General features: G+C 40.0%; 1 protein-coding gene across 1 annotated transcript in view; it reads right to left on the bottom strand.

Annotated features, from left to right (window-relative positions):
- Positions 1-27,392, bottom strand: part of CNKSR3 (CNKSR family member 3) — a 113,954-nt gene that overhangs the window by 55,628 nt on the left and 30,934 nt on the right. Inside the window, exon 2 of the mRNA XM_036766660.1 lies at positions 6,091-6,254. Coding sequence (XP_036622555.1) covers positions 6,091-6,254 — 164 coding nt within the window. The remainder of the gene's footprint in view (positions 1-6,090; positions 6,255-27,392) is intronic.

Genomic DNA, 27,392 nt, shown 5'->3' with positions numbered 1-27,392 from the left:
TTATTACTACTACCACTAATAATAATAATGATAATAATAATAATAATAATAGGTAACATTTATATAGCACTTACTATGTGCCCAGCACTGTGCTAAGTACTTTACAATGGTTATTTCATCTGATCCTCACACTCATCCTGGGAGGCGGGTGCTATTATCATCTCCATTTCACAGATGAGGAAACTGAGGTAAACAAAGGTCTTCCTGATCCCAGGCCTGGCGTTCCATCCATTTCACCACCCAGCTGCCTAAAGTACAAAGACTGAAACCATCTCTATTCACAATGTGCTTACGTTCTAATGAGAAAGACAATAATTACAGATAAAAATATATACATACAACGAAAGTGGATAAATGAATAAAGTGAATAAATGCAAACATATACAAAGTAGTTAAACATAAGGTAGCTGGGGGATGGAAGCCACTAGCATTTACGTAGATCAAGAAAGGTATTCATGCAGAAAATGGTGCTTGGGCTATATATTTAAGGAAGAAAGTGATTCTATGAGAAAGAGGTAAGGAGCGAGTGGATTCCAGGCATGGGGGACCCAGGGATGGGGAATGGCGTTTTGGGTGTGAGGAACAAAGAACAGAATGCTGGGAGGAGAGAAATGTACATCGAGATTGTAAAGAAAGGTTGGATTCCAGGTGTGTTGGGCTTTAAGAGCTAAAGAGACATTTGCATTCGATCCTAGAGGTAACAGAGAAACACTGAAGTTGGCTGAATAGAAGAGTCCCAAGGTCTGATCTGCACGGCTTTCGCAGCAATGTGTAGAAGAGATTGTTGGGAAGACTTGAGGCAGGGTGATGAACTAGGAAACCTGAAATAGTCTAGGTAGGAAGTGATGAGGGCCTGAACTAAGGTGGCAGCTGTAGGAATAAAGGGAAGGGGTCGGATACAAGAGAAGTTGTACTAGGGAAACCAAAAAGGCCTGGCAACTGATTGGCTACGTGAGGTATGAGAGAGAAAGGAGTCGTGGATAATGTAAGTAGTGCCTTCAATACAACTGGGAAGGTGGAAGGTTGGGGGTGGGAAGGTGGGGAGGGAGAATATTACCTTCAGTTTTCAACTTGTGAAGTTCGAAATGTTTCCAAGACATCCAGTTTTGAAATGTCCAATAGGCAATCAGTAATATGGGACAAAGCTCAGGGGAGTAGTTGGTGCTGGAGATATACATATCTATGAGTCATCTACATAAAGATGATAGCTAAACCCCTGAAAGGATATGTGGTGGCCAAGAGTCAGTAACGGTCAGCTGGGGGGGGAGGGGAAAAGAGAGAGGGGGAGGGAAGGAGAAAGGGGGAGATGGGGAAGGGAGATATGGGAGAAAGAGAGAGGGGGGGAGGGAAAGAGAAGGAGGAGGGAAAGAGAAAGAAGAAGGAAGAAGAAAAAGAGGGAGGGAGAGAGGAGGAGAGGGAGGGAGAGAGGAGGAAAGGGAGGGAGAGAGAGAGGGAGAGAGGGAAAAAGAGAGGGAGAGAGGCAGAAGGATTTCTGTGTGGTTATTCCCTCATCAACAGAAACAACAAATCTTCCACACACTAAAAGACAGTTCATGAATTCCTGGTGGACAAAAAACATTCATCACCCAGAAAACAGCCTTTGAATAATGAAGTGATTCTGCAAATTTAGCTAAGCTGGTCCTCAGCAGACCCATATCCTGGAAGTCTTTCTGGTTAGCCGGCATAACCCTCAAGAATTCAGAGTTTCAAGAAGCATTAAATAAGATATATGAGTCGCAATTTACTGAATCACGACATAATCTTAGAGATGGAAGGGAGTGAAGAGGCCAGTGAGTCCAGCTTTCGTATTTTATAGATGAGGAAACTGAGGCCCAGAGCAGGTTAAGTGACTAGCCTAGAGTTGCAAAGCTCCTAAGCATCTGGGGCAGGATTCAAACCTAAGCCTTCCTGAGTTCCACCCATGTTCTGCCCACTCTCCGCTACACCATGTTGCCATTGATGTACCAACAGAGCTAAAAGGGCTCCTAACACAAAAGGGAGGAAATGCTATTCAAGTTGGGACTGAATTAAGAATATTAAAAAAAAAAAAAGATGAATGCCATGACAAAAAAAAGGCACTGCATCACAGATTAAAAATGGAACAATTATTCTTACAAAAGTCCAATTTAATTTGAAACCAAAGACACCAAACAGTCTCACCACCCCCTTAGACCAGCCCACCCCCACCCCTCCAAGCACTTCATTCCAACTACTTCACATGAAGTTTCTGTCTAATGCATTAACTGGAACTCTGCTGCAGAAAGCATTTCCAGAAATGGGTCTGAGGTCAAAACTTTGTCTACTAAGGAAATTAGGAGGAAATTGTAGGAGATAAAGCATAGCTTTGGGATCTGGCATGTCTCCAGCGTTGTTCACTCTATTCTAATATTTTAAGAGGCAGGAAAAAGGAGAAGAAAAAGGAATGCCCTGAGGTAGCTGTCATGTCCATTATTTCACTTAATGTACATACTGCGTGCTCACGTGATTGCCCACTCCTTCCCTTCATTTCTTGGTGCATCAGACAAATGGTATATTCCAGGCTAATTTATCTGTCCTTCAATTAACACCACAAATTAAAAAGATAACGGAAATTTAAGAAATTAAAATTAAAATTTTAGTAAATTACATTACAAGGTAATTTTTCCAGTATGTATTTTTTTTAATCCTTCCCATACCCCAGCTAAAGTAAAATCCCTTCTTTGAAATGATAGCATCTGATTTGAATGTGTGATAACTGGCAGAATTCCTATACTACCCTCACCCTCACCCTCACCCCCACCCAGGAGTGCAAAGCATTTAAACATTCAGACACACAACCATGCCTAAGGTGAGTGTTACAGTATAGATAGAGAAAACAGACCCCCATAACATCCCCCGAAGGTCACAAAGTGAATCATTGGCAGTCAGGATTAAAATTCAAAGATTTTGACTCCCAAGCCAACACTTAGACCACTTGGCTACAGTCTCTCCCCCATGGCATCTCATTTATCAACTACAAATAAATTCCCCATTTTTTTCTTCTAAACAAGGGCAGTGCGTTGCAGAGAGGAAGACAGGGCTCTGTCCATTTTAAGAATACAGACAATGCAGCAAGTGTTATATAATCAATGGAACTTAGACTAGCCATGGCAAAATAATCGAGAGAGCACTCTTTCCCACCATTCTCCGCGATGTAACCGTATACACTTCTGGCACCATTTCCTAGCATTACAAACACAGTCTGAATGCCCTCAAATGTGTCCAAACCCGGACTTTTAAAGAAATCGCATCCATGATATGACACTGTCAAAGGCAACTTTGATTCCGCACTCAGCAGAACCATTTATAAAGTAAAATACTCCTAAGTCTATTAATGTAATGGAATATTTGATTTCACAGCTGTGAAGTATACAAGGAAATGCAGGAACATGCACAAGGTGATGCTGGGCAAAAATCCAAAGAATCAGAGCTGTAGTTTGTATCAAATGAACACCAGCTATCTCTTAAAATACCTGATTGTGAACTCCTCAGGAGCAGACTCCTTTTGCTTTTCTTTGCATCCTTGGCTATCTAGGAGGGAAGCTAGGTGGCACAGAGGATGGAGTGCTAGACCTGGAGTCAAGATGACCAGAATTAAATCTGGCCTCTGACACTTACTAGCTGTGTGACTTTGGGTTAGTACATCACTTAAACTTCATCTGCCTCAGTTTCTTAAACTGTAAAATGGAAGTGATAATAGTACCTACCTCCCAAGGTCCTTGTAAGGATCAGATGAGTTAATTAAGATATATAAACCACTTAGTGGAGTACCTGGCACACATTAGGAGCTTACTAAATGCTCGTTTCCTTTCCCAATGTTTAGCACAGTGCCTGGCATGTAGTAGGTGTCTAAAACCGCTTGCTGACTTGTCTTCGAAGGAAGGAAAAGCAGAGACAAAGATGGAATTTCAATCAGGACAGGAAGGGTCAAAAAGTACTTTCTTTGCTTATAAATTCATTTGACTCTATCCTCTTAAAGGCCAAGGAGTCTTTTTTTTGACATGTTTATTTGATTGTGTTTTTTGAAGCTGGTAATAAAAAAAAATTTAAATGCCCCCTCACAGATGTAGCTACAAATTTAGTGTGAGAACAAGAATGTAGTTAGTTTTAATTCACTAGCTTTAGGACTGGACAAAATCAGGTCATATGAAGGTAAGGTTGATAGTTCTTCACTTTCTACCACTTCAGTGATTAAGAGATGCAAAAGCAAATCGAGTAACAAGAAATTATTATTAAGTGCCTATAATATTATTCTTTTTGTTGGTCTGCCTCTTCATGACCCCATGTGGGGTTTTCTTGGCAATGATACTGGAGTGGTTTGCCATTTCCTTCTCCAGCTCATTTTACAGATGAGGAAACTGAGGCAAACAGATTTAAGTGACTTGCCCAAGGTCGCACAGCTAGGAAGCATCTGAGGTAAGAACTGAACTCGGGTCTTCTTGACTCCAGGCCCAGCATCTTATCCATTGAGTCACCAAGCTGCCTAATATTATTGTTAAATTTCTGTTAATATCAAAAAGAAAATCTTTTTAAAAAGTAAATTACTTTGATGTTTGTAGTGTTAGGTATTTCTAAATTCACTATTCTGAGCATTTTTGCAGATTATATAAAGTTTTTGATGCTATTGTCTCATCTTCAAAAAGCAGCATGACATAGTGACACTGGCCTCCTGGCTATTCTACCAACAAGATACTCCATCTTCTGGCTCTCAGCATTTTCTCTGGCTGTCCCCAATGCTCACTTTCCTCCACTCCAACCACTGACTTCCCTGGCTTCCTTTAAGTTCCAACTAAAATCCCACCTTCCACAGGAAGCCTTCCCTAATCCATCTTAATTCCAGTGCCTTCCCTCTCTTAATTATTTCCTATTTATCCTGTATACACCTTGCTTTGTACATATTTGTTGACGTGTCGTTTCTCCCGTTAGACTGTAAGCTCCTTGAAGGCAGGGACTATCTTTTGCCTCTTTTTGTATCCCCAGCTCTTAGCACAGTGCCTGACACATAGCAGATGCTTAATAAATGCTGGTTGACTGATTGAAAGCCAGCCATAGAGTCAGTTAGACCTGAGATCGAACGTTACCTCTGACACATGCTAGCTGTGTGACCAGATCATTTAATCTTGCCCCAGGTAACTAAGATTATAAACTGTCCATTAGTAACAGTGGTGGTAGTCTCCCCAGACTAATGAAGTCCAAGTCTCAAGGATTCCCCATACGACACATTAAAAATATGGCCACTTCAAAGAGCTTAAGTTTGGGGCTCTTCATAGATCACTGGAGTTGAAGTCAGAAGAAAAGGGCTCAAGTCTCAGCTCTGACTAACTACCAACCTTGGTGACTGGCGTGAGGTGACTTACATATTTTTCGGCCCCAATTTCTACATTTATAAAATGGGGGGACAGGAAGGGAGTGATTTCCATGGTCCCTTTCCAGTAGGAAACTATAAAATATCAAACAGCAACTATTATCTGCTATTCCATTAAATATCCACACAACAGAGATGCCTACACAAAAATAAAGACCCACTGTTACTATTAATTTAAACCCCAGCTTCTATTTCCATTCAGGATAACTTTTCTACTCTATTATATGTTGGTCTAGAAAATATGAACTTAACACCGAAAAACAATTCATTTGCAGTGGACAGAGAACTGGGACTGCAGTCTCAAAGTCCTGGGTTCAAATCTAGCCTCAGACATTTACCAGCTATGTGACCCTAGGTGAGTCTCGATTTCAGTTTCCTCAACTGGAAAAATAGATATTATAACAGCATCTCCCTCCCCAAGTTGCCATGAGGATCAAATGAAATATTTGTAAAAAGCACTTAGCACAGGGCCTGGCACATAGTAGGCACTATATAAATTCTTATTCCCTTCTCTCCCTTCCCCTGCTCCCTTTATAAATGGTTTCCTTGGCATAAGCCAAGCTTCAAATAGGGAAAAGATGGCAGATTTGGTTTTGAATGGAAAAAAAAAATTAGAATCCTAAGGTTTTTTTTCCCCAGAATATTTCTATTTGTAGATGTGTGTGTGTGTGTGTGTGTGTGTGTGTGTGTTAAACAACATCACTAACCAATGCACACAGAAGATCCACAGCCTCCAATACGAGTTCCTGGTGCCCAATTCGGGTGACACCCAGTTCCTCGAGATCCTGGTGGGAAATCTGCAAGAGCTGTTCACCATTTATTTTCTCCCGTTCAAATTTATGGACATACTGCTGGAGGCAATCATCCAACCCTATCAAAAGAAACAGAGAGTCATTAGAGGTGTCTTCATTCACTTTTCCATACTACAAGTCAAGCCAATGACCACTAATCACATCGGTGCCATTCTAAATTTTTACCTGTTTGCCATACTCACTCTCTGGAATTTTTTGAAAAACATCTTGTTCAAGAGCAGGGATTTGGAAGTTGGCTTCTTTTGGGGGGGGATGGAGGGGGGAGGAGAGGCAATCAGGATCAAGTGACTCACCCGAGGTCACACGGCTAGTAAGCGTCAAGTGTCTGAGGCCGGATTTGAACTGAGGCCCTCCTGACTCCAAGGCTGATGCTTTATGCACTGTGCCACCTAGCTGCCCCGGAATTTGGCTTTTTAAAATCGATTTTAAGAATTCTAAGCCCCGCAGAGCTGAGACAGATCATTTGAATCTTAGCTATAGAGCAGGAAAAGGACCTCAAAGATTATCTAAATAAATTCCCAGCTCATCCCACCAACTCCTGTTTTCAATAGAAAATGAAGCTGGGGGTCAGGGAGATTAGGAGACCTGTCCAAGGGTCATCTCTAGGTAGTAAATGGCAGAGGCAGCTAGGTAGTACAGTGGAAAAAGCACTGGACCCAGGGTCAGGAGGACCTGAGTTCAAATCCACCTTCTCACACTTACTGGTTGTGTTACCCTGGGCAGGTCACTTAACCTGCTGCTTCAGCTTCCTCGGATGTAAAATGCGAATAATAATAGCACCTACTTCCCAGGGTGGCTGTAGAGATCAAATAATATTATTATAATTATATTATAATAATATTTGGAAAGGATTTTGCAAATCTACTCTACGTCATTGCTAACTATTATTATTATCCTTATTAAGGAGAGGATTTGAATCCAGGTCCCCTAACCCCAATCAGTAACTCTTTCCCTCTCCCACAATCTCATGCTAAATAAGACATCGATAGTAAGGAACAAGTCACCAAGAATTTATTAAGTACCTACAATGTGATACAAAGAAAGGCAAAAGACCCTGTTCTCAAGGAACTTGCCATCTAATGGGGGAGATAACAGGCAGTTATATACAAACAAGATATATATTTCATAAATCAGAGATGATCACAGAGGGAAGGCACTGGCATTCAGAGAGATCAAGAAAGGTTTCTTGTAGAAGGTAGAATCTTGGTAAAATCTGAAAAAGCAAAGTATAAGCCTCCCAGAGGTAATAACAACAAGCATATTCCCAGCACCAGCTGCTTATAAAGCAGCATTATTTAAGTTAATATTATTAACTTAAGGGGAATTTTAACTCTAGCACAAGACAGAGCAGCACAGTGAATAGGGATCTGTCCTTGGAGTCAAAAGACCTGATTTCAAATCCTACTTGAGTCACCGACTAGTGTTATAAGCAGAAAAAAGACACTTTGCTTCCCAAACCCTCCTCTCGTGTTTGTGAAGAAAGTACTTTACAAACTTCAAAGCAAGCACAGTATTATCAAGATATTAGGAGCTAAGGCCCAGGAAGCAAGCTGTGCACTGAGCTGGGCATAACAACAATCCTTTGCTCTCACCCTCTGGATAACCTCAGCCCCAGCAAAATCATATAATTACTGTAGTGCTTTAACCAGCACCAGGTGTTCTGAGCTCAGATAAGCACCCATGTTCTGGTCATGAAGTCCTGCTATGAATCAAACTTGTCCCACTGTTACTAATACCCCTCACTGTCGGGGCTACAGCTCACTGTGGAGCCATTGGTATAAGTATTAAGATCTCCCCATGCTGTCTCGGGTCCCCCCCACTAGGGGTGGGGTTCTGGCACATTTATCTAATCAGCCTTCTTGCTTGCAAGTCATTTTCCTCACTTTGAAATTAAACTTCTGTTTGATTCCTTACACTCCTGTCTCTATGTTCAGCTCTGGCGACCTACAGGTTAGAGGCTGGTTCCGTCCAGTTAACAATATAAATGTGAAATGTGATTATTTGGCCCTCTTTCCTCAACTGAAAAATAAAGGTTGGGGGTGGGGGTGGAGTAGATAATCTCTCAAATTATTTCTAGGTCTAACTCCTATAACAGTCCTTAAGAAGAAGAAAAAAAAATCCCAAGGAACTGTCCGTTTTCCTTGTTGTACAAGAATATTACAACTCATGTATTTCTTGCAACACATAACCTGACTAGGATGACTTAGGAATCTTCTTGTTAGACAAGATGTGTTGGATGGTCTCCAAATATACTCGTTGAAATAAGTTTTGACCAAGAATCACTTGACTTAAACAAGGCAAAATATTGTACGTACAAAATAAATATGTCCTCAATAGCACTGGGTCTTATAAGCTTATCACCAACGTGGAAGGAATCTATAAAAAGTCTTGTATTATCTTCCTAAGTAGCCCGTCACTTATATAATTCTTTCCAAGAAAAATAGATGTCAAAGGAGAATTATAAAGTGTAACTTTAGCAGAAACCCTTAGAGAGTTATATGCTCTAACTTCTATGACAGACGAGGAATTGAGTCTGGAGTTAAAGAAATTTTCCTATGACAAGAAATGTCACATGATAAATTTTTTGATTAGTTCAGAACAAGCATATGGATTAACTAATTGGTAATAGAAACAATACAGGTTTCTCTTATACCTACATTATCAGATGTGATTAGAATCAGTTTGAAGTAACCTTGGAGAAGATCAATTCCAACTGCCTAATTTTGTAGAATGGAAAAGGAAATGGCAAACCACTCCAGCATCTCTGCCAAGAAAACTCCAAATGGGGTCACGAAGGGTCAGAAATAACCCAACGACAACGATTTTGTAGAAGAAAAAACCAAGTTATAAGGAGGGGCGCTGTTTTGCCCAAAATCACATAGGTTAGTTAATGACAGACAAAAGAATCAAAGTTTCCAAATTACTATCTTGTTCAATGCCTTTATAATGGTACTGCACAGCCTCTTTTTAAAAAAACAAACCAACCAACAAAAAAATCAGCGTGAACTTTATGCATCATAGAGGTACAAAACCAATAAGCATTTTGTAAGTGCTTACTTTTAAAGGGTCTGGTTAATTTTAATAGTATATAGTGTTATTTTAAAACATAAAATTTTACTAAATGAGAGGAAATGACTTAATCCTTATAGTTCTTTAGCTAAAGATACAGGGTCAGTTTTACACCAAAATGGAAATACCTTTAAAATTTTTTGGAGGAAAAAAATCAATTTGGCTACAATTTACACGAGTCAGCTAAGTCTGAAAACTAGTGAATTAAAACCAACCACATTCCCAATCTTGCATTCCCCATTCACTGAGTAATGGCAAGACAAATTGTGGCACATGAACATAATGGAATATTTCTGCCTCATAATAACAATGGAAAGGAAGAACTCAGAAAAGCGTGGGAAGACTTATACCAGCTAACAAATGCAGTTTAAAAAGCAGAACCAGGAAAACAATATGCGCAATGACTACAACAATGTAAAGAAAAACAAGGGAAAATGAAACTGAATCTGAATGTTGTGTTAAGTATAACGACCAAATTTGGCCTCAGAAAAGACTTGAAAACACACACACACACACACACACACACACACACACACCCTTCTCTTTGCTGTATACCTTGTCAGGCATAGTAGATATGTTGGTACAATGCATGGTACAAAATTGGCACTCGGGACAGTTTAATGGCTCCAGGGTCATGATGCACTTGCAAGGTCTTAGCGCTCACCCTTGGGAAGCATACTCGACTGAAGGACACAACAAATCATCACATCCCTGTAATCATACATAATTTCCAACCCAGTGGAATGACATATGCGGGGGCCTGCAATATCACCCACACAAACTTCTTTAGTAAAACTTACATGACTCAGGAAAAGGGCTCTGTGTAGTTTATAAATTATACACCTCTGGACAAATCACCTGATATGGTTTCCCACTTGAGTGGCCAGCGACAAAACGAGCTAACAAAAGATGGTGATATCAACCCTTTGATGTTCAGTTACTTTCCAGTCTCAAGATTAAAGCAGGTCATTTCCACACAAAGTGAAACTCAAGTTAAATGATAAGCAAAAATGTGAGTAGTTGTGTTTGTTTTTTTTTTCAAACAGCTCTCTGGCATTCTTACCCTTTATTGAAATCCAGTTTCAAATTGGTTATTAATAAGCAAACAAAAAATAAAAGGCTAGCTTACAGGAAAATTAGGAGGAAGTCACCGTAAATGTACGAATGTGAAATACCTGGAGTTTTTCTTATTCCCTCAAATATAAGGCTGACATCAGATAACTAACTAGGCTACAACCAGACAACAGATCTGCCCCTTAACTAACTGGAAACTAGTATCTAGACTCCACTTCTTCAACCTTCAATTGTCTGGTATGTGAAGTGCATAGAACGATGACATAGCTAAGCCTCAGCCTATCAGATGTTCTTTAAAGTCTATTCTTCTATTACCCACAGAGGAGGCACACAGCCTTGGGATCCTGTTTCACATCTTGTACCTGAATGTCAAAGCCTTATCTATTTTCCCACCACTCCATAGAAAACTTTTGACTGAATGTTTTTTAACTGAGAGTACTCCTCCTGCCCAACTTAGATATTTGACAAACCAATGTGGCAACAACAAATAGAAGTAAATGACTCCCTCTAGACATCTGTCTCATTGAATCCCTTTGAATTTTTAAGACTTTAGAGCATTGTTTTCTATTTTTAGAAGCCTCTGACAGTCACACAAGTAAAGTCAATTCTTGATTCTCTATGCCAAAGCGTGGCCTGCAAAGGCGGAGATAAAACTCAAAATTCAGTGATATTTGCCTTTTGGGTGTGTTTTATTTCATTATTGCTCAAACATATCAGTTGTTATGGAAAATCATAATATTTAGAACCATATAATCAAGCCACATTGTAAAGAGATAACGGAAGAAGAAAGCTTTGCCAACTCTTCCCCTCACCTCCCATAAGCTCCCTGTGACCCCCTCCACGCTTGGAATGAACAGGATTATCTCTGATATTGAGACTCTTCCCTTAGCAATCCATAGCAATCTATATGCGTAAGTAAAAATAAATAGAAGTAACTGGATATGTATATTAAGGAGCTCAATTATTCAGAGTAGAAGCTAATTTAAGAAAAGGAAAACAAGATTTATTCCAATCAGGGCATTTCCCTTGATTATTGAGTTTTAATTTTGTTTATCTCAAAATAAGTTTGATGTAACAAAAAAGTGAACATTGGCTAGACTTGAAATGAGCAAGCCTGCCTTCCAGCTGGGATATCCGAGGTGTGTGAATGACTGTGGAAAAATCATTTCAACTCTTTAAGCCTCAATTTTCTTCTCCATCTGGAAAAAGTACATAATGCTGCTTTTCTTTCCTACATGGGAGGGTGGTTGTGGACTCTAACCCGTACACTTTTTATTTTATGTACAACTTATATATTTTATTTATATATAAAACATATATTTTATTTTATATACAACTTGTAGCTATGAAAAAAATAGCTTACGCTCTAACCGACCATGCTATATGTTGGGTACGCAATGCTAAAATGGCTTGAGCTCTAACTTAGTATGGTACCTATTGGATCAGTCAGTCAAGAAACTTATTAATCACTTACTATGTGTCAGGCATTGTGTTAAGTGATCGTATGCCATGATAAATTTATGTTTTGCTTGTAAAATGCCTACTTCGGTTGAGAACGCAGGTTACAAAAGAATATTGTATCATTTACTCAGAAAGAACATTAGGAATGTCTCTGAGCAAATACAGTGACACTGCATGCCTACAACGTAAAAAGTGGTCAAGAAGCTTGTTTTGAAGATAGAGAAGAACTCAGTGAGACCCGAAAACTTCACAGAACCTGATTATCATTGTGGAAGACAAGAGACAAAAGATGAATTGAGCCGGGTGTGATTCCAGTGAGTACCAAGGAAAGGTCAAAGTGGTATTCAATACCTGCTAACTTATAATACTTAATTGCTAAGAGTGAACTGGCTGGGCAACAGTAATCTTTATTTTCTACACACACTTTGTTTTTATTATGGTAATGTTCAGTTTACCTTTTAAAAGTAAATTTAATTAATTCCTTTTTTGACCTTCTAAAAGTAGCACTGCTGAGTTGACTATAGAATCCTATCTTCTCTAGCTTTTTTGAGGCCAAAGACAGTTTAACCCCCACATGAATGCAGTATAACCAATCTTTTCATGTCAACTATTGGATGTAAAAACAAAGCAACAACCTACTATCTTATATCTTACCTAAAAAGCTCACCCTTGGACAGATCACACAGGTAAGAACAATTATGAAATTAATTAGCTGTGACTTCACTGACATTTATAGTTTCAAGGCTCATTATATATCAAAGTAAGACCTTTCTTGATTACAGCTGTGAACAGGTGAGGATGTTGGCTGAACCTGATACTCCCTTATAGGAAGTAAAGGCTAATTCCTTGCAATTTTACTATGTTTGAATTTTTATAACCCATTAACTTCATCTCGGTTTACCGAGATTTTTCTCTAATAGGCAACAGCCAAGAAACCAAATCTGTATTTGGATTAAGAACAATGTCCTTCTAGGGCATGTCCTAGGAGAGGTAGCTTTCACTCCAACCGCCTACACCTTCCTCTACAGTGCCATACAATGATCACAGCTATTCAGAATGCTTCTGATAAGGTACAGAAATATTCCAAATCAACAAAGATACGGAACATAAATGAATGTATTCTTACTGTTTCCTGGGGCAAGGTTTCTGGTGTTCCAGTTGGTTTTATGTTACTCCATTTCTTTCTAGTTATTTTCCCAAGTAAACAGAAAGTATAGCCATGGCCACAAAACCAGATGTTGAAGTACTTTCTGCCATAGTATCTCCCCCAAAATACAAATAATCCCCATACCAGAAATTCAGAAATTGCTTATATACACTTAGCTCGCTGCTATCTTCACTGCTCCTTCCCCTCACACCCACACAACCAAAATTACATAACCATTGACTATTTTAATATTTCTAATATGAATCCCAAAGTCAAAGAGATCTGGGCACACAGAACACTTCTCCAATCAAGAATGCAAAAAGTGAGGTGTCAATATTCCCAGGGTACCTAACACAACTGTGCCTGTGAGACAAGACTATATCTAACCACATTGGGGCAAAAGCAAGATAATTGATAATTATCAAACTTATTCATTCATCCTTGGATTCAGGGCCTCCCAACATTCTGGGGATAGAATTTCCAGATCAAGACCAAAAAAACAAACCAACAAACAAACAAACAAAAAAAATAAACCATTATAGAAAAACTTTAATCTTGCTTCTCTATAAGAAGTTAACCCAACTACAGTACAGTGAGGGGAGATGCTCTTTTAAATACTGTAGAAGAGGCTACAGTAAATGGAAACTGAACTGAAGCTCACATGCTTAAAGAAACAGATCTAGTCTTGAATGGCTAACAAAATCATAAACAACAGATTTAAGGTTAAAATTTCTTAGTAGTGGCATGACAGTGAGCAAAAACCAGAAAGGTTTCCTCTTTCCTCAGAACAATCATTGCTTTTCTGTCATTTGGTCGTGTCCGAATCAATGTGACTCCACTGACAAGTCCATGAGGTTTTCTCGGCAAAGATACTGGAGTGGTTTGCCATTTCCTTCTCCAGTGTGTTCCCACTTTACAGATGAGGAACTGAGGCAAACAGGAGTTACATGATTTGCCCACAAATGTCAGCTAGTATTCCTCTTATCATCAATGGTTTCTGTGACCTGAACTATACTGGACTTCAGAAATTAGCCAATATTCAACTTCTGGGGAGGTATCCTCTAAAAAGGGACAATTCCTTGTTGGACGCCATCTTCCAAGCTGGTTTATTGTTTGTATAGTTTTTTTTCTAGCACTGCATTAGTGAACCACACATAACTTGAAATATACTTCAAAACAGCAGATCTGCAAGATGTTCTCCGGCCGGGATAATTTAACTCAAGGAAGTAAAAATAGTAGAGATACTACAAACAGCTCAAGGACTCAAATAACCAAAAAAATAAAAAATAAAAATCAGATGAAGTTTGGCCCTCCCAAGAAGTTTCTGAATTTCTAAGTAATGCATCCCAGCTGAAACTTCAACCAGGAAGCTGTGGCTGCCAAAGTGGTTGCGCTTTTTTACTTTTTGCACCCTTCTGTATGGCTTGAACCTCTTTAAGAAAAGACTTGTTTCTCCTCTACCTGAAAAGACATCACAAGAGCCACAATGGTAGAAGTGATGAAAAAAAAGAACAAAATGCTCAGGTGTTTCCACTTGAACTGTGCCTCACGGAAGCACAGCATCCATGGGCAATTGAGACTCCACTGGGTTCTTCACCAACAGCCAGAAAGGGAGGCGTAAGTCTTTCAAAGCTTCATTATCAACTCTGGCTGACTGTGGACATTAGCTCCAGTATCAGGCAAAGTATTTGAAATTCTGTTTTTTCATGCTTTCTTGATTGATGAGGTATTTAGAAAACTGTTTTTTTTTAATGGTTCAATGGATATCAGTATAAAGTTTGACCTCCCAATCAACTGACATACAAATGGTAACAATTAGCAAAGTGTGACAATAGGGTATAACTTGGAAAATATCAAAAGATCCATTGTAGAGAAGTGAACACTGTGTCTTCAGTATGGCTAGAGTGGAAATTCAAGAAATCTGGATCCTATGCTTGGCTCAGCTACCAGCTTCTCATCCTGACTCAGACCAAATCATTTTCCTTATGGTTTATTTCCCCCATCTATGAAGTAAGCAAGCATACCTTCCTATCTACCTAATCCTTAAGGAAACCTAGAACTGCATTCCAGTAGAAAGGAAGCTCTTTGAAGGCAGGGGCTATGTTTCGTCGTTGTGACCCCAGTTCCTAGTACATTGCCTTGCATAAAAAAGGAGTTCAATAAATGATTGGTGAATGAAGAGCTACTTGCAAGACAAGAAATACACAAGCAATAATACTTACAATGACTTTTACTATTTCATATTTTCAAATATGCACCCAAAAACATAACAAACTTCTTAGAGACAGTCACTAATAGCTCCATGCTGAGTTAGAAGGCGTTCTCCAAGGGAGTGCTCCTGGGATCTGTTGTTGGCCCTGTGATGACCAATATTTTAATTATTATGATTGAGGTATAGAAGGCTGGGAGGGGCAGTTAGCACATTGAACAGTTGAGTGAAGACAAAAAGACTGTGACCAGCTAGAAATAGCTGTCCATTACCTGGAGTCTGTGAACTCTTAGTTTTTTGTTTTGTTTTTTTATTTCAATTGTGTGTGTGTACGTGTGTGCATGTTTTATACAGGCACATAAATACTTTTGTAATAGTATGTATTTCATTCATGCATTTAAAAACATTATTCTGAGAAGGGCTCCACAGGTTTCATCAAATTGACAATGGAGTGGTGTCCGTGACACACAAAAAAGTTAAGAAACCTTAAACTAGAATGACAGCCTGAATCAAGTATCTTGACTTGCGTATGAATTGGATTTAAATGAGGCAGAGTTGCACGAGGTCATCAGCCTCACTCTCTCTTCTAGAGTCATCAAAGTCCAGTGGCAGGACAAAAGTCAAGATGACTGGCGATGGCCCGGGATGCAGCGGATGACTTTGGTGTCTTCGACATCTGACCAAGCTCTAAGAACTCCACAGTGCCTGTTCCAGCCGCCTTTCTGGCCACTGGAACAAATCATTCTCATCCACCCATTCTACCTGGGGATGTCTTCACATGTTTGGTGTAGACATCCTCCTAACTCACCTACAGATTTGGAGTCTGTTGGTTACCCTCAACTTGGTTTAGCCGAGACAGTTTTCCTGGGGTATGGCTGCTGCTACAGCTACAGCTTCTATTATGCTACATATCCATTAAATCTCAAGTTTATATTTGCATTCCAAAATAAAAAACCTAACTTCACAAGTACAAGATGAAAGAGGTGTGACTAGACAACAGTACGTCTGAAAAACACATAGTTTTAGTGAACTCCAAGCTCAGCAAGTGTAATGTGACAACCCCCCACATGCTAACATGTTCTTAGTCTGAAATAAGAGGCACTGTATACTGAACATGAGGTAATCATAGTGGACCTTTGCCTGGTCATCTGAATGTCCTGTTTTCAAAAAGACACCGATAACGTGCAATGTGTTCTGAGGAGGATGAAGAAGATGGTAAAAAGGCTAAAGGCTGGGCCCTTCAAGGAAAGATCAAGGGAACTGAGAATGTTTAACTTGCAGAAGAGGAAGCTTAAAGAGGACATGAGAGAAGAGAGATCGCGCTTGTTAGGATCAGTAACAAAGGGAAGAGCTAAGAACAATGGTGTAAAAGTCAGAGAGCCATTTGTGCATATGACATATGGAAAAACTTCCTGCAAAACCTGTCCAAAAGTAAAATTAGCTGCCTCAGGAGGTAGTGGAACAGCCTCACTAGAAGATTACAAGGAAAATCTGGACAAGCGCTTCTTGGGCTGTTGTAAAGGAGGTTATTGTTCAGGTCTGACTTGAATTAAACCATCTCTGATGTCCCTTCCTACTTTGTTTTCGTGTTAAAATTATAAATGAGGTATCAGCAAAAAGACAAAAACCATCCCCCACCCGAATAAAACCAGCAAATACCTAGAACTGATTGAGTCCTGGGACAACTCAATTAGCACATTCTGGGCTTCAAACAAAGTGAGGCTAGCCTATATGATATCTGAGGTGCCTTCCAGGTTTATAAGATAGCAAAATCCAAAACAATATGTTATATAGCTGAATTCCTATCCTGGTTTCACTCTGACCCCAAGCTAGAGATTGGGTCTAAAAACATTCTCTGGTAGGCCCAGAGGTGGGGAGTCCTTGGCCTTGAGGCCACATGTGGCCTTCTAGGTCCTTAGGTACTGCCTTTTGACTGAGTCTAAGTTTTACAGAATAAACCCTTTTAATTAAAGGGATTTGTTCTGTGAAGTTTGGATTCAGTCAAAGGGTCTCACTTGAGGACCTAGAGGGCCACATGTGGCCTCGAGGACACAGGTTCCCCACCCCTGGGCTAGGCTTTAAGTTTCCTTTAACTCTTTCATCTTGCCCTTATGAACAAAATTAATCTATCCCCATTAGGCTCTAATGATAAGAAGAAGTGACGTACAATGGGAAGATCACTGGTTGTGGGTCACAGAACCTAGGTTTGAACTCTTCCCGACTCTTTGTAGCCCTGGGCAAATCACTTAACCTCTCTGGGCCTCAGTTTCCTCAACTATAAACTGAGGAGAGTTAAGCTAGATAGCCTAAGGTCACTTCCAGCTCTAGATCGCTGATGGGGTGAGGAGTAGATGGTGGGTCAGGGAGCAAAGACACTGGAACCTTTTTAAACGGGTTTTAAAGATTTATGTCATTCACAGGGATCTCCGCACTGAATTCCAACTTACTTCCTTTTTAAATCGAAATATTTAGGAAGAAAATAATACTTTCAGGGAAATCTAAGCTTTCACTTTCTTAGATTAAGTAAACTTAGAGTTTCTACAAACCACACCTAAAGTTAATTAAGGCATTCCAAGTTTCCTGTGTGTCAATAAGAACCTGAAAAATGAGACAGACAAAGAAACAATACAACTTGAGAAGGAAAATGATAGGTAAGTCTTCAATGCAGGTCAGTACAGACCCGCATGCCCCCAGGGCTTCAGAAACAAAAATATCTGTCTGTGGTATATTTACTGCACATAGAACATCCCTGTTCACTCTGTCATGTACTGGCCTGCTTCTTAGCATAAAAACAAAGGAAACACCTGTATTGCAGTAGAGACACACACATGCAAAAGTAATAAAGTGGACTGAAATGTAAATGCTGTAAATAAGTGTAATGAGGGGTGGTGAGTCTTAAGGCACAGAACAAGTAACATTAAACTACTCTTCCCAAATCTGACTGGTGCTGGTATGTGATGGAGTACAGTCAAGGGCAAGGATTCGTCTCCTTTCTTTGTGTGTTGGCCCCCTCTGGGAAGTCTGGTGAAGCTTATGGATCCCTTCTCCATGTAATGCTTATTACCTTCTCCATTTCTGCCCGTGGCTGCTCTAGAACCTAGTAACACATTTAATAATTTGCTACCAAAAGCAAAACATCTCTCTCATACTTTGGAGAAAAGGAAGCATTTCTAAAAATATAAACGTCAACTACATCCATGTCATTGTATAGACCTGTTAAGAGTATGCTATGGGCCAGGAATGGTGGCACATACCTATCGTCACTGCTATTAGGGAAGCTGAGAGTGGTGGGGCACTTGGGCTCAGGAGTTCTGAGCTACAGTATGTCAGGCTGATTGAACATCCACACTAAATTCAATACCATTATGGTGGATCCCTTGGAACAAAAGGCAAATAGGCCCAGGTCAAAATGAAACAGGCCAAACCTTGTGTGCAAATCCGGAGTAGGATCATACCTATGAGTGGCTGCAGTACTCTAATCTTGGCAAAAGGGGAGTCTCCCCCACCCCAAAAAAGAAAAAGAATATGCTTTGGGATTCAAAAAGAAAATGTTCAACAGGTGTTTCTAGAAGAGAGTACACAACTAGAGAAATTACCCTGTTCTTCCCACCACAAGACAACTTGCTTAAAACCCATAGGTCAGATTCCTAAGCCTTGACCCCTGAAATGCATTCAGCTAGCCATACTAATAGTTAAGGGGCCGTGGGAAAGGGTATTTTGTCTTGTTAAAATAACCAATTCACACATATGGAAAACAAGTTTCCTATAGAAAAACATGACTTACTGAATTCCAACTCAAGACGTTGCCAAGGGTGGTGGGTTTGGGCTAAGCACAGAGTTAATGATAACAAGGCCGTAGTTCAGAGCTTGAATCCCTAAATGAGTCAGTTGGTTTTGGAGAAAATGAAATTCGTTTCACCATCAGTCAACAGGCTCACAATTATGTGCCAATGGTTATAAGGAGGTATTGACCACAATGGTGTGGATGACTCAGCGAAAACCATGGACATATTATTGGAAAAATACTCAAAACATGTATCTTTTTGATGGTGAGTCAGTAACAAATGGCTAACTTTTTTGTAGTACTTTAAATTTTCACTAAAAAGCAGTTGGCAGAGGGGAAGCATTTAATAGTCGCTGAGTGAATGACCAAGTCTATGTAGTATATCATAGCATCACTTTTGTATTAAAATCATCTCCTGAGACAGCCATTATGAGATCTTCTTCCTTGACTAGTTTCAGGGGGGCTATTCCCAAAATAGCATTTATTAAATGTTTACTATGTGTCCTGTATATAGCTTGTTTGTGCATATCTCCTTGTTGTCTCCCGCATTAAATTTGAGCTCTTTCAGGAGAGAGACTATCTTTTGCTTCTTTTTGTATCCCCACTACTTAGTACAGTGCCTAGCACTTAGTAGATGCTTAACAAATGTATAATGACTGCCTGTCAGGCATGTGCTAAGATCTGTGGATACAGACCCCAAAGTGAAGCAGTCCCTCCCTCTACCAACCTTTCCAGATTTATTATGCATTAGTCTCTTCCCTGCCCTCCGCCCCTTTAAAGAGCTTACATTCTAGGAGAAGTTCTTTTCTAATGGCTTGTTAACATCATTGGCTTCTTAAGTTATGATCAGTTGACTACAGTTTGAGTCAGAAGAAGCAGATGCCAAATACTAGGCCACAAACCATGCTAATCTGCAAAAGAATAAAGACATCTCCTGAAAGGGAGATGCTCCAAGTCAGGTGTACAGCAATAATACTAGGGCTATACTCAGGCTTACTCTGTACTGAAACATTCAAAAGGCAGCTCATGGAACAGCTTGAATAACCTAATAATCTACTGCACTTGGCCGGGACATAGCCCATCTTCATGTTAACAAATTGTGTTTAGCAAATTTCCAATGAAGCCTACTAAAACCAGAGCCTGTCCTCGTTCTTGCTGGAGGCACCTGGCTCTTCAAGTTTCAACGAAAAACACTTTCAAAGGCCAATTTCCCTGAGCAAATAGATGTGATGCACATTAAAATAAAGAGCACCTGCACAGCCTGGGCAAGTACAGACAGCTCGATCCCTAATGGGACAAAGTGCCTAGATGGGCATTGGTGAAAGCAGTGGCCCCAACTGTAGTAAAAACAAAATCATCTATTTGTGCTTAAATGCAACTCAGCATCCCCTACCCAATCCAAAACATCTATTATTAACAAGATAGATTAAAAAGTCAGTGACAGCATAGTTAGGCATTTCTAGATTTTAAGGATAGTTATTATCTGGCTTACATCATCTAAGCTTAATAAAACATTAAGCCCTATACTACATTTTAAAATATAGGTGAGTCTTACCTCTGGAGATAAGGGGCCATCCAAACTGCATTTTATAGCAAAGCATAGCACGAATAACGCCAACACGAAGAACACGTTACAAATCAAAAAAGCATGACATCACTTTGACTATATAACTTGTACAGGTAAGCTGCTCTCTTCTCCTTGAATCCAATAAAACCCACCTTCTTCTTTTAGAAGCCAAAGCCCACATATAACTCTGTGCAAATGTATTCTAAATTTGAATCTCCCTGCCTCAAGTCTCTCTAGACATCTGTCAAAATGCACAGGTCTGACAGCATCTTTGTTCAATGGACTCCAGCGGCTTACTGTTGGCTACATCTGGAAGGGATGTCAGGTCTATTTCAATGCCCTCATTTTAACAGATGAGAAAACTGGGTCAGAGGGAGGTTAAGTGACCCAAGGTCGCAACCAATAAATGAGCAGAAGTGGGATTTGAACCCAGGTCTACTGACTTCAGAGACAATGATCTTTCTACTATACCTTACGATATAATACCAGCTGCTGTGGCTGGCTTAACTTCTACCAACCTCTCCAGATTTATCATATGTTACTCCCTTCCCCATCCTCCATAGTCCAGTCAAACTGGCCTTCTTACTTTTTCTCATACCTGGGACTCCATCTCTCATCTCTGAATCTTTGCACTAGAATGAACCTTTCCATCCCAATCTCCACATACAGAATCCCTTACTTTCTTCAAGACTCAACTCAAGCACCACCTTTTAAATGAAGCCCTTCCTGACCCAGCCCCCAGCCCTTCAACTGCTAGTGCTCTTCCTCCATAAGTCACCTTGTATTCATTCTGTGGGTGTACACAAACTACATGTGCACACAGCTTTCTATATGCATGCACGCACGTGCGCACACACAAACACACACATATAATACATATAAAAATATACATACACAAAAATGTATACACACAATTTTTACATGTATCAAATTAATCGATCAATAGTTATCTCTTCCAATAGAATATAAACTTCTTATGAACAGGGATCATTTGATTTTGGTCTATCATCTGTGCCAATGCCCGTCACATATTAAGCACTTAATAAATGCTTGTTGATCGAGAAATGCTTTCCAAATATTATCTCATTTGAGCCTCAAAACAACCCTGTTATTATTATTTCTATTTTACCAATGAAGAAAGTGAGGTGGACAAGTGTTAAGTCACTTGCCCAGGGTCACATAGATAGTAAGAGTGAGGCCAAATAGGAACTCCTGCCTTCTTGACCCCAGGCTCAGCACGCTATCCACTGTACCACCTGGTTCCCTCTAAGCTCAAGAAGGCAATGGAAGATCACTATAAAATGGAATAGTCAAGGCAGGCTTCATAGAGGGTGTAAGACTTGAATCAGAGGATGTTACAACCTGAATATGTAGAGAAACATTCTCCTAAGAATAAAACCCGAAGCAAAGGTCATACAGGTAGGAAGGATTGAGTATGGTGCATACAGAGGCCATTAAGCAGACATCTCGACTGAAATGGGGAATTCATCTTGCAGTGCAGAGGAAAATAACATCAGATCCATTGACTGGAGTAGATTACAGGGGGTTTTAAAAGCTAAACTGGAGCTTGAGCAAGAATGATTTGATGAAAGAGGTGTTTAAAGAAGATTAAGTACGCATGCATGGACTGAAAGGGGGAATCAGAAAGAACTGCTAACAGGAAGCTGTCACAGCGGTTGAGGAGTAAGGAAAAGAAAGCCTGGACTTGGGTGGTCTCTGTGGAGGTAGAAATAAAAGAATGCTTAGGCAAGAGACAGACATGCAGAAAGACATGGAGACAGACAGAACAAATTAAAAGAATCTGTTCACTGAATAGAAAAGGTAGACAAGGTGTCCAAAAATTACTCCAAGGATTAGTGTGAATAATTGAGAAAATGAACACTGAAAGAGATAAGAAAACTGAGGAGTGGATTAGCTGATGTGGGAACATAGGAGACACAGGAAGTGATGGGACAGTCAAGTGGACATGTCTGAAAGGCAAAGAGGAATACATATTTGGAAGTTCTGAGTATAAAGGTTACAGTTAAAGCCAGGAAAATGGTTGAGCTCTCCAGGGGCCCATAACATGTTATGATTCAACACTTCATCTCAGATATCTTGACTTTATCCCACCTCCATCCAATCCAATAAGCATTTATTAAGGTCTATTATGTCCAAGACACTGTGCTAACCATCCAGCTCTCCTTTTCAGAATGCCTTCACTTACTTTCTCCACCTGCCAAAATCCTCCTCCATCCTTTAGCCCAGATAACATCCCACCTATTTAATGGCAACTAATACTCAAAGTGCTCTTTCCTTTGAGTTTCCCCAGTCATTCATTTGGCACTTATGAAAGACCCCTTGTTATCACAGGCATTTTTTGTATGTACTCCCTTTTAACTTATTTCCTTTTAGACTTTATACCTTACACTCTAGCCCACTCCCACCAGGTACTCTATGATTCGGTGACACCAGTCTCCTTGTTGTTCCTCCCAACAAGAGTCAAACAGAATCAACTAAGTCCTGGGAATAAAAATAAAATTAGAAAGATGGACAGTTACTGCTCTCTTTTAATTATTTCCTATTTATCCTGTATAGAGCTTGCTTTGTACATATTCGTTTGCATTCTGTCTCTCCCATTAGAGTGTAAGCTCTTTGAAGGCAGGGATGGTCTTTTGTCTCTTTTCATATCCCCAGTGCTTCGCCCATAGTAGGCAGTTAATCAAAGCAGGAGCTTACATTCTAAAAAAAGGGGTGGGAGGGGACAGAAGAGAGGAAGGTATGCAACAAAAGAGTACTGTAGAAAAAGGTTACCAGTAGCAGAAGGGCAGCCTGGAAAAGAGTAAGTCCTGACTGATCTGGGTGTTCTACACGAAACGGAGGCTCCTGGAATAACCAGCCAATTAGAAGGAAAGGCTGCAGAGGCAGAGGGGACTTTCAGTATATGAAGAGGTTTCTAGAGAGAAAATGACAAGACACTCCAACTCCAGACTTTAGGCATTTTCACAGGCTGACCCCCACTGCCTCCCTTCTTCTGACTCCTACATTTCTTCAAATCTTATCCAAAGTTTCCTTTCTGTAAGTAATCTTTGCCAGCCCTCCTTAATCTGAGGGCCTTCCCTTTGAGATATTTTATATATACATATATATGGATTGAATGGATATATACACATATATACGTATACACACACACACACACACACACACACGTATATATGTATAGGTTGGTTGTTTTCCTTCAAGAGGACCAAAATGGCATCACTATGCCTCAGTGTCCTACTGTGGCTGATCAGGCCAATATGAACTTGGGAGAGCACAAATAGTCCAGGTGAACATTTGGGGTGGATACTCCAAACGTATGCATCCTGCGTTTCCTTTGAGCTGTTTCAATTCCGCTTTGCTCATAGAGCACAGCACCTTCTCTGATGTGGGCACCCTGTGCTGAGTGGTCCTGTGCCAGTGTCTCCCATATCACACAATCAATTCCAAAGTTCTTAAGAGAGACCTTGAAAGTGTCCTTGTATTGCTTCTTCTGACCACCATGTGAGCACTTGCCCTGGGTGAGTTCTCCATAAAATAGTCTTTTTGGCAAGTGTACGTTTTGCATTCAAACAACATGGCCAGCCCATCAGAGTTGAGCTCTCTGAAGCAGAGTTTGAATGCTTGGCATATGTGTGTGTGTATACACACACACACACACACACACACACACGTATGTATGCATATATATGTTATATATATATATGCTTGACATATATACATATGTATGTCTATATACTGTGTGTATATACATGTGTGTGGATATATATATACATATATATGTATGTATCTCCCCCTGTTTGTACGCAGTTGTTTCATGTTATTCCCCCATTCGATCATGAGCTCATTGAGAATAGATTGTTGGTGGGAGGGGTTTCTCTTAGTTTCCCCAGCACTTAGCATAGTACCTGGCATACTGTAGGCATTTAACAAATGCTTGGTGATTGACTACCCAATTAAATTAATTGCAACCCTCCAACCCCCTCACCACCCCCATTCCTACCACCCCCTCTTTCCCCCACCCCCACCCCGCAAAGAAAGGCACTTGTGTCTTTGGTTCTTTGTATCCTTTACTAATCATTGGGGGAGTCCCTACAATATGAACCCAGTCAATCCTATTAGAGGAGTTCTGAGAAACTCGTTTACAATTACCAACTGCGCTGGTTTACAGTAAGAAGATGTAAAAGGTTTTACCTCTCAGTAAAAGGTTCAGGCCCTTACTTAGAACCTTTTTATTCTTAAAAATCTACAAATATTGGTTTGATTACCCAATCTACAAGGGAATAGATGTCACAGATCAGAAGCAGATCAGATATCTGCTAGGGACAGGGCACTAACAGCAGCAAGAAGAGGCACCTGATTGCAAGAGAAAAGAGGGGAATACTAGATAAAAAGCAGACACAGATGTCTAGTGACATTTTCTCTATGGACAAACAGTTCTGCACACCACAATAGTCACCAAAGCTTTCCTGTTTTCCACCGGAGTTAAATAATTTATGATCATGACTTCAAGAATAGGATCAGAAATTATATTTGGAAGGGACCTCAAAGGCCATCTAGTCCAAACCCCTCATTTTACAAATGAGGAAACTGAGGCCCAGTGCATGGGTGGAGGGGGGAAGACTGAAGAGCAAGAGAGAAAGTTTGGAAGCTACAAACAAGTAGCTGAAGTATGCAACATATCCTTAATTTTTTCGCTTTCCTCCCTAGAGATAAGACTTTGTGGGATTTCCCCTTGGGTGAGATCTAGGCCTCTCTGTCTCTCCATGAGTGACATCTCATCATGCTCTCATTTAAAAAACTCAATTATTCCTATGTATTCTGCAGTATGTTCTAAACTGCAGAACTCCTCCAATTTCTGTTTATTATTTGCTTGGATAAATAGTTTTATTCACTATTTGTGATGATCTTTTCTCTAACCAGCATTTGGTGGGAAGGAGTCAAGGTTGCAGGTGTAATAAGAGTGATCAGATACTGACTTTTTTTTCTTAAACAAAATTGTGCCCCTACACCATCAATATTTAAAGAGAGAGACAGATATAATTCTAGTCCAGTACTCTTCTCAGAGACTAGAGAACAGAGTGCCCAGCCTCATGGCCCTTTTCCGGTTTCCCTCAAGATAGGAATCCCAGTCTTCCTGGAAAAAAAGGCTGGCAAGATTCCAGAGATAATTATCAATGCCTCCTGCCAATCTCATTTAGACCCATGTGGCACAAACCAACATTACATATATTTGTATAAAATGGACCAAGGGCTTTCTTTATGCCACTATATGCACTTAAACTTCACCAAAAGATAACATTACCATTCTTCAGGTTCTTACATCTGTGGGATTGAAGCACAGTAGCTGCATTTCTATTGGCCTAATTAGGCAATTCATACCAGCGCAGCCAATAATACGCTCAAGGCTTTCTTGTCATCTGCAAGCATGCCCTCAAAACAATTCAGATGAACGACACAGTCATCAGTTACACAGAGTTATCAGTTATCACTTGTTTTCCAGAATGTGGCAACCTTAGCAGTATTTTGGAGGACCATCATATATATGTGTGCACATATGTATGTATGTGTGTATGTGTGTATGTATATTGTGTACATATGTATGTATATGTGTATATACATACGTGTATATATGTGTGTACATGTAGACACGTGTATATGCATATGTGTGCATGTATGCACGTGTATGTGTACATCTGCACGTGTATGTATCTATGTACATGTACACATGTGTGTATGTGTGTGTGTGCTCCTCCTCTTCCATATATGACAATATTCATAGCACATACCAAGCTGACCGCCCTCTTTCACTCCTAATGCAATTCCATTATCAGGGCCTAAAGCGCCAAACAAACACTAAACACTGGGAGCTGTGCACTGCTGTTAGGCCAAACAACTGACCAGAAGACAAGGAAAAGGGGGGGAAAAGTCACATCACATGCACGTCTGTGGAATTGTGAGATTAAATAGGATCATCAAATTTAGAGATGGAGGAGACCTTAAAGTTCATCTAGTCCAACCCCACTCCTGTTGTTGGTAAGGAAACTGAGTCCCAAAGAAGTTGAGTGAGGTAGGATTTGAATCCAGATCCTCTGACTCTACAATCAGAGTTCTCCCTATTCTACCACACTGTACTATAAAACAAGGAAAATTTGAAGTAGACAGCCTCAGGTGCCTAAGAGAATGGTGCAAAACATATTGTCCAGGAAAAACTAATAGGCCTTTAGAAGTGGATACAAAAGACAAGGCAAAGGGAGAACTGGAAATAAATTCCAATGGGGAAAATCAGGCATATGCCAATGCCAGTAACTGGTCTGGAAAGTAAGAAAAGGACAGTAGCTTTCGTTAAGGGTGGGGGTGCGTTAAGGGGTAGAAGGGTCCCTGTGCTCCTAAATGGACAGCCTTATGTGGGTTTGTGTACTAAATATCTTTTAACATTATATTAGGTAATTCAACCTCACAAAAGGAATCAACATCCTTATTTACCATTCCATGGTTGACTGGAACTTGTACTCGGGGTGGAGGAGAGGGAGTGATGATTTATTTATACATTGGTTTTGTTTTTTAAACATGTCATTTTCTAATAATCACCTCCACCCCACCCTCTAGTAACAAAAAGAAATAGATTCTCCATCAATAGAATATAACCTCCCTGAGGGCAGGAACTGCTATTTTGTATTCCACTATTTTGTATTCCAGATACTGCCTAGCAGTATCTGGCATGCAACAAATGTTTGATAAATATTTACCAATTAAGCAAAACCAAACACCAGGCTCCCACTCTATAACTATCTTACTGCCAATATGCATGTTTTCTTCATCAATACATAAGCCAGACCTAGGGATCTTTCCAAAGAACTTCAAGCCT

Source organism: Trichosurus vulpecula, chromosome 7, assembly GCF_011100635.1.
Source record: "Trichosurus vulpecula isolate mTriVul1 chromosome 7, mTriVul1.pri, whole genome shotgun sequence".
In the NCBI taxonomy this organism is placed as follows: domain Eukaryota; kingdom Metazoa; phylum Chordata; class Mammalia; order Diprotodontia; family Phalangeridae; genus Trichosurus; species Trichosurus vulpecula.
This window is presented reverse-complemented; position numbering and strand designations above follow the sequence as displayed.